The 11,664-nt window shown below is 34.4% G+C and overlaps 1 protein-coding gene across 6 annotated transcripts; it reads left to right on the top strand.

Moving 5' to 3' along the window:
• Positions 1 to 5,650: 5,650 nt before the first annotated feature.
• LOC137726157 (putative branched-chain-amino-acid aminotransferase 7) lies at positions 5,651 to 10,983 on the top strand. Of its 6 annotated transcripts, XR_015962865.1 has the most exons (11): positions 5,740 to 5,891; positions 5,967 to 6,150; positions 6,290 to 6,466; positions 6,574 to 6,705; positions 6,990 to 7,085; positions 7,180 to 7,296; positions 7,588 to 7,683; positions 7,791 to 7,903; positions 8,119 to 9,668; positions 9,760 to 9,809; positions 9,903 to 10,983. XR_015962865.1 is itself a non-coding variant. In XM_068465037.2 (9 exons), exons 2-9 carry the CDS (start codon positions 5,998 to 6,000, stop codon positions 8,231 to 8,233), a joined length of 999 nt encoding a protein of 332 aa, XP_068321138.1. In that variant the 5' UTR covers positions 5,651 to 5,891; positions 5,978 to 5,997; the 3' UTR covers positions 8,234 to 10,983. The 6 variants fall into 6 exon arrangements, 2 of the variants coding, with proteins under 2 accessions (XP_068321138.1, XP_068321137.1); XR_015962864.1 differs by having other exon boundaries at positions 9,760 to 10,983; XR_015962862.1 differs by having other exon boundaries at positions 8,119 to 9,809.
• The last annotated feature ends 681 nt before the right edge of the window (positions 10,984 to 11,664 follow it).

Below are 11,664 nucleotides of genomic sequence, written 5' to 3'. Positions count from 1 at the left end.
CAACTCAGATGGTGTTGTACCATGGAAAGAGTGATGATGGGGAGTTATTCCAAATTTTGGTTAATGTGTTTTCAAGGTCTTTTGCTACAAAGCTTAGAAGTAGTACTGCTTTTGTTGGAAAGAAGATAAAGAGCTCCGTATGGCATAGCGGTTGGGTCATCCTTATGAGGAAATATTAAATAGAATGTTGAATGTTGCTCAGTTGTCTGTTACTTCAAATTCTAGTCAATCAATCCACATGTACTGCATGTATTCATGGCAAGATGAGTAGGTTACCTTTCCTTGTAAAACAAGATAGATCACATGTAGTATTTGAGAAAATACATTTAGATGTGTGGGGACCTACACCTGTGAAGTCTGTTGAGGGTTTTAGATATTACATAAGCTTTGTTAATGACCATTGCAGATTTGTATGGATTTTCCCAATGTTGAATAAATCAGAAGCTTTTCCAATATTTTGCAAATTCTATGCATTTATTGTTACTCAATTCAATGCAAATGTCAAGTACTTTCAATCAGATGGTAGTGGTGAGTATATAAGCAACATGTTTCATAATTTTTAAGAAAATAAAGGAATTGTACATCATACTTCTTGTCCACACACACCTCAACAGAATGATCTAGCTCAAAGAATGCATAGACATGTTGTGGAAATAGCAATTAGTTTGATGTCAGATGCCAAGTTACCAACTCAGTTTTGGTACCATAGTTGTTCATATGCAGCTTTTCTGATAAATAGAATGCCCTGCAAGAATTTGGATATGACATCTCCTTATCAAGTGTTGTTTCAGTGTAATCCTAATATTACTTCTCTTAAGGTTTTTGGAACTGCTGTATATCCTTTCCTCATACCTTTTAATGAAAATAAGCTTCAACCACTATCAGTTTAGTGTGTTTTTCTGGGTTTTTCCAGCGGATACAAAGGAGTGTTGTGTTATAATATCCATACAAAGAAATTTGTCATTTCCAGAAGTGTAATTCATGATGAAGATGTCTATTCTTTCAAGCAGTTCTGTGATACCAATGGTTTTAATAATGCGCATAAGAGGTCATCTTCTCTTGTGATAGTGCATATTAATATACCAAGTGCAGGGTCTCAACAATTGTCTAATTTTCAGAATGTGATTCAAGAAGGGAGTAATGTAGCACTATCTAAAAAAAGTCAGTCTTCAGGATCAAATGAAAGAGAAGTTCAATTTTCTGGTTCCAGTGTTAGTCATAATTCTGCAACTTCAGACATTAATGGGATTATTCATCAGAACAGTGATTCAGAGTTGATTGTATTAGGTTGTAACAATGTCCAAGCTACTTCTCCAAGTCATCACTCTTCCCCAAGTCATCACTCTGGTACAACATCCTTGTTGCATGTCCACTCATCTGATCAGCTTGAGGTAATCATTCATATCTCACCTAATTGTGAATCAACTCAGTGTGATACAGGAATCAATACACATTCTATGACTACCAGGCTAAAAAGTGGAGTGATTGAGAAAAAGAACTATGCTGCTTTAGTAGCTTATTTCATGAGCTTCATTCTTTACACATTATTGAAGAAGATCCATTCACAGGTGGTTATTCATTCATTTTTGAGATAGCTGATGTACAAGAGCCTTCTTCATTTAGAAAAGCATCTACAATTCCACAATGGCAAGCAACTATGCAGGACGAATATGACTCATTGAAGGCTCAAGGCACTTGGGTTTTAGTACATTTACCAGAAGATAGAGCTATAGTTGGTGGTAAGTGGGTATATAAAGTAAAAAAAAATCCAGATGGTACAATCTCAAGGTATAAAGCAAGGCTTGTTACTCAGGGTTTTTCTCAAGAACATGGCATTGATTATATGGACACAGTTAGCACGGTTGTTAGACACACTATAGTTAGAATTGTCTTAGCCTTGGCTGCTATTAATCACTGGAATTTGAGATAATTAGAATTAAAAATGCCTTTCTTCATGGAGATCTACAAGATGAGGTATACATGAAGCAACCTCAAGGTTTTGTTGATGTTTCTCATCTCACATATGTCTGGAAACTTGTTAAATCATTGTATGGTTTAAAACAAGCTCCAAGAACTTGGAATTCGAAATTTACTGCCTATCTGGGAGCTTTGGGATTCTGTGCTTCTGCATCTGATACTAGTTTATTTGTGAAACAAGATGGGTCTGATATAATCATTTTGTTATTATATGTTGATGACATAATCGTAACTAGTTCCAATTCTATGAAGATACAAGGTGTGATACAAGAGTTGTCTGAAGTCTTTGATTTAAAAGACATGGGTAAGCTCACATATTTCTTAGGGCTACAGATACAGTATAAGGATAATGGGGACATCTTTGTCAATCAGTCAAAATACATCAAAGATTTGATACATAAAGTTGGTATAGAGACATGTAAACCAGCTCCAACTCCCTGCAAGCCTCATCATCAACTGTAAACTTCAGAAGGCACACTGTTGACAGACCCAACTTTGTATAGGAGTATAGTAGGTTATAAAACCTTAGCTCATACTGCAGCTAATATAGCTTGGGTCAGAAACATACTGAAGGATCTGGGAGCGTTCTTATGTCATCCACCAAGTATTCACTATGATAACATGTTAGCTATTGCACTTAGTGCCAATCCAGCTTTCCATTCACGTATCAAACACCTTGACACAAATTTTTCACTTTGTCAGGGAACGAGTACAACAAGGAGATTTGGAGGTATCGTATGTTCCCACAGAAGATCAAATCGCCGATATATTGACAAAGGGGTTACATAGTCCTTCTTTTGTTACACATTTTCACAATCTCAAACTAGGAAATCCTAGTTGAGATTGAGGGGGGGGATGTTGAACGTAATTCAGCAATGGTGAGTGCCATGTTAACATAAGTGGATAGTGATTGGAGTGCCATGTCATCAAGGTTGCTAGATAGGTTTGTTAGAAGTCGGTTATATAGTTAGAATAGTAGCTTGGCTGCTAAGTCTTGAGGGAATATATATATATAACAACCTCAGTTATGCAATTGTATTCATTCAGAATTATCAATACACAGGATTTCATTTCTCTCTCTTGTTTTCTCTCATTTGTTCATTAGCTTTTCTTCCTGTTCTTCTGGGTTTTATGTACTCTAGCAAAACTATTATCATAAATGAGCTATGAAGCTTCCTAACATATTGCTTCTCTCTTACGGCAGTTACAAATCAGCGTAAATGAGGCATTTCACCAATGCAAAATATCTAACAATAATAATAGGTTACTGATACAATGACAGTTAAGAGCATATTCAAAAGAGATATCAAATACAAAACATCAAATTTAAATTTGAGTGGCTTATGTGGAAATTTGGAATCATGCAAAACTTCTTACTTACAAGTTCATATGTTATGCACCTATTTTGTGTGTAGCCTCTATATGTCAAAATGTTTCATTTTATATTAGGAAATTGTTATTAACAGTCCCAAAATCTCATTCTACACTCTTTACAAAATGTTTTTCTTTTCTAATTATAAAAAGTTTAGAATGCAAACTGAGATTTTTTTTAGCACCAATAACAATTCTCTTATATTATTTTCTTTTGCAATATTTATTAGTTATTTATTAAAGAAGGTTGAAAGTAACAAGTTTACATAAACAAAATAAGTTGTTTTCATTGTGGGTCCTACCATTAATCAAATTAAAAATAATTTGGCATCAATCTCTCTTCTTGTCATTTTTTACACTGGGAGCACCTTCTTCAATCCAAGTTAGCATTTGGCTCCACGGTTGAAGCCACTATTGCTGTTAAAACTATCCATTTTTATCCACCTAGCATTTTTTACATTTTCACTAGAGATGCTCTAAAGGTTAAAACAATAAACACATTTATCCTAACATGAGACTATGACATGTGAAATGCAAATGCAAATGCAAATGCAAATAAAATTCAATACCTTAACTTGCAGTTTGACTTGAATATTTGGGTAGACTTTATGACTCGTTGCAAAAGCAACCCTCCAAAAATTCCAACCTAATTAAACTAATCAAATACTAATTGTGTGTAAGTGATCATTTAAGTGGCTCAACCACCTTTCGTATTGGCCAACTCTATCTTGTAGTCTAGACATAGAAGTCCAAAAGTCTTCATGCTTAGGTCATCCAAATATATAACAATAAACCAGAGCCGGCCTTCAGGGTATGCAAAAAGGTATCACTGCATAGGGCCTCAAAAGAGCCCCCAAATTTTCTTTACATGTACACAGACACATGTGTAGATATATTAAAATATGCAATATCCTCCGTTCTCAACCAACTGATCAAGTCTCGACGACTCAGTCAGTCAGCCTTTCAAAACCTAATTTCTCATGGTAATGCTGGGACACGTGTTCGGCAGTTAGAGCCCCTCCATGACCATAAAAGCCAATTTGTCTTTTGAGTGGGAATCCCAATCCGGTCAACAATATTAATTATCATTTCGTCCCATTGAATTTTGAACAGCCAAATGAATTCTGAATGCGGCCAGTTCCCTTTGAAGTAGATGTCACATTTTGGATGAAAATGTTTCATATTCTGAATGCGGCTAGTGGCTTAGGGTTTTGACCTTTTTTAGGCTTTGAGCATGAGCTAGGTTCGACAGTGTGGCTTTACCTTGCTGATTTCAAAAACATGCAATTGTTTTGAACTCATGACCTATTGAAGATAGAAAACACTCTTGTCCACAAAAACAAACTTATTTTTTATTCACTAACCTGTAATACTTCAATTTTATAGAAAAAGAAAATTAAAAATAGAAAATAATAAAAGGCCTCCTTGTAAGTTTTGCACAAAGCACCCAAATGCTTAGGGTATAGTATTTTGGTTTGAATTTTTTGACGAAATTGGTGCTATTTCAGTTTGAAAAATCAAAGTCATGTTTTTTATTTTTCCTATACAAAACTTTCTCACTTTCACTTTTTATAATAAAGTGATGTTATCTAAATCTAAACTACATATTAATAGAACTCTATTTGTCAATTCCAAATCATCTAAACTACATATTAATAGAACTCTATTTGTCGCCACTTAGTACTACAACCTAGTGGTATTTCTCTTCACTTATAAGTGAGAAGTCTTAGATAGGTTTGATTCTCGCCAAAGGCGAATTTGAATCACATTATTGATAGCCTATTGTGAGGCTCACCCCATCCCCTTCCCTTAGTGTAGATAATATCGTTTGTTTTTGTTTGTCAACTAAAAATCAATGAAATTACTATTATACCCTTTTATACATAGATAAAATAAATAAATTAGACATTATAATAATTTCACACAAACAAATTTTTGTTATTTTTTTTTTTTTCTGAACCTCATAACCATGTCAACCTATCAATACCTAAACTCACTCTTTGTTTCTCTCTCTCTCTCATTTGCACCGACCCACGTCTACTTTTTTCCTACTTTTGCTAACTTCCCCAATCCACTAATATTTAATTCTTTATAAATTTTAAATCACACACAAGGGGTGTCCACTGCATTTAGTTATATAGAAAGTCAAGGGAACAGCGTTCAAAAAAAAAAAAAAAAAAAAAAGAGTCAAGGGAACAGGTACTAATCACCCTTTATTTTTCATAAAAAAAATTGGATTAAAATATGTCATGATAGGAAACAAAACGAAGATAAAAACGAAATTCGCTTTCAAATGATGTGTAAAGATGAAAGAAAAAAAAAAAACCTGCTTTTATGTAACACAAAGGAACACTAGTTTGAAACGAAACCCTTTTATATTATAAAATCGAAGATTATTACCAGCTTTCTAAATTAATATCTCACCAAAATGCGGTTATGTTGTAAATTGCTCACTCAAAGGTGTTTTGTTTCTTTGTTGCGGCTGTTTTAGACTTTATTCTACATTAACTTGCAGCCATGACTTCTGAATCCATAGTTCACAGGTGATTTACTTCATCTTATCAGCTTTCTTAATTTTATCTCTTATACTTAATTTCTGTAAGAATTTCTCAAAGCAGTCATGAAGCAGATGAAAAACACGTTGATGCCATGAACTGGGATAAACTGGAATTTGGGGTAATTCCAACCGATTACATGTACATTATGATATGTTCCGATGGAGAGAATTTTTCACAAGGCCATCTCGCTCCCTATAGAAAGATTGAGCTCAGCCCATTTGCTGGAATCTTGAATTATGGACAGGTAATTACACTTAGCTGCCCTTATGTTTGTTTCACAATGACGCCGAATATAATCGGATCCATGCTAATTAATAGATGAGTATCGATCCGAGGGCTTGTAATTCTAGTAGTTAAGAGTATGTACGTGATGGTGTCATCAGGGAATATTAGAAGGTCTCAAGGCAATCAGGACGAAAGATGGTCGCATTCAGCTCTTTCGTCCAGAAGAGAACGCTCTAAGAATGAAGATGGGTGCAGAGAGATTGTGCATGCCATGTCCATCTACTGAGCAATTTCTTGCTGCTTTAAAACAAGCAGTCCTTGCCAACAAGCGTTGGGTATTTTCACTTTAGACCCTATAGTTCTAAAGTTTACAAACGTAAAAACTGACGTTTTAATTTTCATATGTATATATGTATGTATGTGTGTACGTATGCATGTATAGGTACCACCTTCAGGGAAAGGAGTATTGTATATTAGGCCATTGCTCATTGGAAGTGGTCCTGTTCTTGGCTTGGGGTCAGCAACAGAGTACACATTCCTAATATTTGCTACTCCAATTGGTAGTTATCACAAGGTAACTTATTTGCCAATGCAATTCGTGTTAATTACCAATTGGTTTTAGATTGGATACTTGAACTTTGATATAGTTTCAAAGTCGAGAATTAAATCACATATTGCTAATTGATTTGGATTCGATCACGAAGAAAAATACTTGGTTCTATGGTAATTTCGTTCACATAAATTATGTTTTTCTCAAATTAAATTTTAGATTTTTCCTAGTTACTCTCTATTTTTCAGACCTTTTTTTTTTTTCTTGGGAACTTTATTTTTCCAACTTTGATTTTGTTTATACAACAGAGTGGCAGCACCATGAATTTGTACATTGAGAATGAGGTTCGTAGGGCCACGCCTGGTGGGACTGGAGGCATCAAAAGCATCACCAACTATTCACCAGTAATTTACTTGGCCAACTTATATATTTAATTAGGTTGAAGATATTGGGATCTTCTAAATAATTTTTATTTTTTGCTCCATTTCAATGCTACAGATTTTTAGAACAGTACAGAAGGCTAGGGCCAAAGGGTTCACTGACGTCCTCTTTCTGGATGCAGCCACTGGAAAAAATATTGAGGAGTGTTCTTCATCTAATATTTTCATTGTGAAGGTATGAGTAATTACAATTTGCATATACGGTTTCAATATTACAATTCACCAACATTTTGAGCATGTTACGCGACCGGATTGTTAAACCCTAAACCCTAATTACTCCGTAACATGTTATATAACTGAATTGTTAAGCTACGCAATCAAATAAGAATTATTTTAATCGACAACAAACAAAACGTGCATTATTGTGCTTGAAGTGTTGTTCTAAAAATTAAATAACAATGCTATCGAAGGTTTCTATGTGAAATGCCCATTCAAGTTTGGCCTAACAATTATTTTACTGGTGTAGGATAATGTGATTTTAACTCCACCAACCAATGGAACTGTCCTTCCAGGGATCACAAGGAAAAGCATCATAGAAATTGCTCTCCATCTCAATTACGTGGTAATTAACGACCGCTTTTTACCTTAATTAAGCATTAACTACTGCTTGTACAGCTTGTTAATTATATTTCACAAGTATAAAACCATGTTTTGGAAAATGAATATCAGGTTGAGGAACGTGACGTTTCACTAGAGGATGTGTTGGCTGCTGATGAAGTTTTCTGTACCGGGACTGCTGTGGATGTCATTGCCGTTTCTAGCATAACATATCGTGACAAAAGGTACAAGTATTTGAGGAAAATTCTTAAGGAAAAGCACTTTTGGTACTTCTATTCCTTGAATTTTTAATTTAAATTTTTTTATGTGCTTTTTAAACCAAATGCACTTCATACAAAAGCAGTTTAGAACAGACCCTCAAAATCGTGGCATTTTTTTTTTTTTTTTAAATGTCATAACCCTGGAATTTAGTAGTTAAAAATGGATTATGTTAATGCAGGGTTGAATACAGAAGAGGGAAAGAAACTGTGTTTTGCAAACTGCGTGAAATGCTTACTGAGATTCAAACAGGTTTGATTGAGGACAAAATGGGGTGGACCTTGCTCATTGATTGAGCTGCTGCTTGATCCCCGTTTCATTTACAATGAAGCATGTGCGTTCATAATATGAACTTCGTATGGATACCAAATAAATTGAGATGTTTTTCATATTGTTCTTCATTGCTAAACCTGAAGCCAGGTTCTTGGATTTTTTTTTTTTTTTTTTTGGTTGAATTTGTGGGACAATATATGCAATCGTATGTTTAAATTGAAATTATACTTTTTTTTGTTTTTTTGTTTTTGTTTTATAAATATTGCTTCTCTACCCTTTACTATATGAACATTTTTTTTTTTTTTTTAAGAAACGGTATTATTTATACTAAGAGAAGGGGGTGGGCTTAGCCTCCAATAGGCTAGCAATAATGTGGTTCAAAAATTCGCCTTTTGCGAGAATTGAATCTAAAAACTCTCACTTACCAGTGAAGATGAATATCAATACTAAGTGTCTATATGAACATATTATTAAACACTACTCGTCATGAGCAAAGCCATAAAAGTTTTTTTTTTTTTTTTTTTTTTTCATATAGTGTAAACTTGTAACTAAGATATTAATGTAATTGGATGTTTTATAAGTTTTAACATAATTTTTCTCCCGTCTGTGATTTATTGTGGGTAATTAAAGAGGGTAGCCGCTAATTAGCATTCTAACATTTTCATTTTTCAACATGGTTATGGCCATACACTTTTTTATTTTTTTATTTTTGGTCAAATGATAATATACACCATTAGTTTGTTGTATTTAAACACAGAAATAAACCAAAAAATAAATCAAAGAGATAAGAAGCTTCCGTGGGTTCCACAAAATACGTATCGGATATAACCATCAAGAGGGTTACAAGTACCCACACATGGGCTTGATTAATGAAAATTAAGAAGAAATTAAAGCAAGAGATTTGAGGAAAATAAGCTTATCTAAATTACTTATTAATATCACAAAATAAAATTATGACCATTAATTCAATTTCTCATAAACCCAATTTTGCTTTTTTTTTTTTCCAAACCTCTCAAATATCATCATAAAATCTCTAATTTTAAAAAATAAAATAAAATAACCTTACTTTTTTACTCTCTCTTTCTATGTCTCACATTTGTCTCGAACTTCTCTCTTTTTCATATATCTTTTCTTTTAAAAGTTTTTATATTTACATACACATAGTATATGGGCTTCATCTAGTAGTATTTATAGATGTTTAATTAGCATCTATATATATATGGTTGTTTCTAAGGTGCAGACCTTGCGTGTGGACTAGAATCTAACTTTTGTGATTTGACGAGCTCACACGTGGAACTGGGTTGTTGTGACCTGGTGTAATTCAATATGTTTTTGTTGGAGAGAAAGGGAGAGTGAGAGATTATTCATACATTCAAGAGGGAAAGAATGGCAAAGAGAGGGAGCTGGTGTGAGGAATTGATTTCAGGTGGATTGAAGCTCTGTTTTGATTGTGACCCGGTAATCCTATACCTTTAAATTTTATTTTATTTTTTGTTCACTGAGTGTTTTTGTTGGAGAGAGAGGGAAAGATTATGGTTTTCTTCGCAAGGAAAAAGAGGCAAAGAGAGGGAGCTGGTAGGTGGGAGTGTTCAATTTCAGGTGGATTGAAGATGAGTCTCGATTGTGACCCTGTAAATCTTATACCTTTATTTTTATTTTTATTGTTCACTGGTGTGTTTTTGTCGGAGATAGGGGGATACCTGATGGTTATATTCACAAGGAAAAAGAGGCAGCGAAAGGGAGCTAGTGAAGGGTGCTCGATTTCATATGGATTGAAGCTCTGCTTAGATTGGAGTTGACAAGGGTGGTTCGTCCAGAACCTCTGAAGAAACTCATATTGTGAAGTTTGGTTTTATGCCGTCATTTGATCCATTTCTGTTCCATTTTGGTTCTGAAAACCAACTTTGGGTACGTGTGTACGATATTTATAATTTTGGGATTTGAATCCATAATGTTGGGTGGTTACCACTAGACTTGGTTGAGATCCTGAAATTGGATTTTAGATATATAGGTGTAAAATTTGTGCTAGTTTGTGGTAAGTTGTGTTGTAGTTGTGTACATTTGTAGCAGGTAGATATTGAACTGTAATTCGATAAGGAGTGAGTTAGAAATAGAAGAAGAAATGATGTAGATGTAGGAGATCAATTTGGTGCAGGGAAGGTTGAATTTGTTGTACCAACGTTAGACAATGAGTTGAAACCCAAATTGAAAATGGAGTTTGGTTCGTTGGATGAAGGGTATACTTTTTACAAAACTTTGATCTTCATTGTATTCGAATTCTCAGTCTGATTATTAATTATTTGTATAATTTGATCCTTCTCTTCTGATTTTGTTGGTCTATGTTGATGCTATTTAGGTAACTGGGCATAATCCTACAGTTTGTAAGGCATTTTTCAAAAGACTTGGTCAGTTATTTTCAATTAAAGACTTCGGTGCATTACACTACTTGTTGGGTTTAGAGGTTCACAGTTTTTCAGAAGGTATTTTTCTTTCTCAAGGTAAATATGCATTGGACTATTCATCAAAACACATATGGAAAGGTGTAAACCTTGTGCTACACCTCTTGGTACTCACAAGTTAGATCACATTGGCACTCTATTACCTAATCCTCATGAATACATATCAATGGTCGGGCATTGCAATATTTGACATGAACAAGACCTGATCTCTCATATGCAGTGAATCAAGTTTGTCAGTTTCTTCGTTGTCCTGGAGGTACTCACTTTCAAACTATCAAGGGAATACTAAGGTTTTTAAAAGGCTTTATTGATCATGGTTTGTGGTTCAAGAAAAGCTCTTTGGATCTCACTGTCTTCTCTAATGCAAATTGGGTAGGCTATGTATTTAACAGAAGATCTACAAGTGATTAATGTGTTTATCTGGGTAGTAATCTCATTAGTTTGAGGGAAAAGAAGCAAGGAACATTTGCTCGTTCCTGAGGCTGGATATAGATACTGGGCTCATACTGTAGCACAACTACCTGAGTTTGCAAAATATTTAAGGACATTTCTCTGGCTTCCAATCCAGTGTTCCATGCTAGTAACAAACAAGTGGAAATAGATTATCATTAAATCAAAAAACTGGTTCTTGCTCATCTCCTCAAATTCAGTATGTCAACAGCCAAAATAAGAATGTTATTATTCAGGCTAGTTTCACTATCTTCAGTCCAAGCTTTACCCTCCGTTCGACTTGACTGGGTGTAAAGACACAACTCATACTCGCAGTACAGTCAGCAGTGTCATAGTCTAGTCATTGTCCATATCCTTACCTATTGCAAGAGTTATGTAACTAATTGTAGTGTTAGTGTGAGGTGTTAGTGTGATTAGTTAGGCTTGATTAGTTGCTAATCATTATTGTCAATCTTATTCATTCGAAAGGTAACATTGGTAATTTTGCATGCTTTGCTGCTAGCTAGGTAGCTTATTCAGTCAAATTCTTTTATTATTGTGAAGAA

The sequence above is a fragment of the Pyrus communis genome, chromosome 5 (assembly GCF_041283825.1).
Source record: "Pyrus communis isolate YQ-2024b chromosome 5, ASM4128382v1, whole genome shotgun sequence".
Lineage (NCBI taxonomy): Eukaryota > Viridiplantae > Streptophyta > Magnoliopsida > Rosales > Rosaceae > Pyrus > Pyrus communis.
The sequence above is the reverse complement of the archived record's forward strand: the minus strand, read 5'-3'. Positions and strand labels throughout refer to the sequence as shown.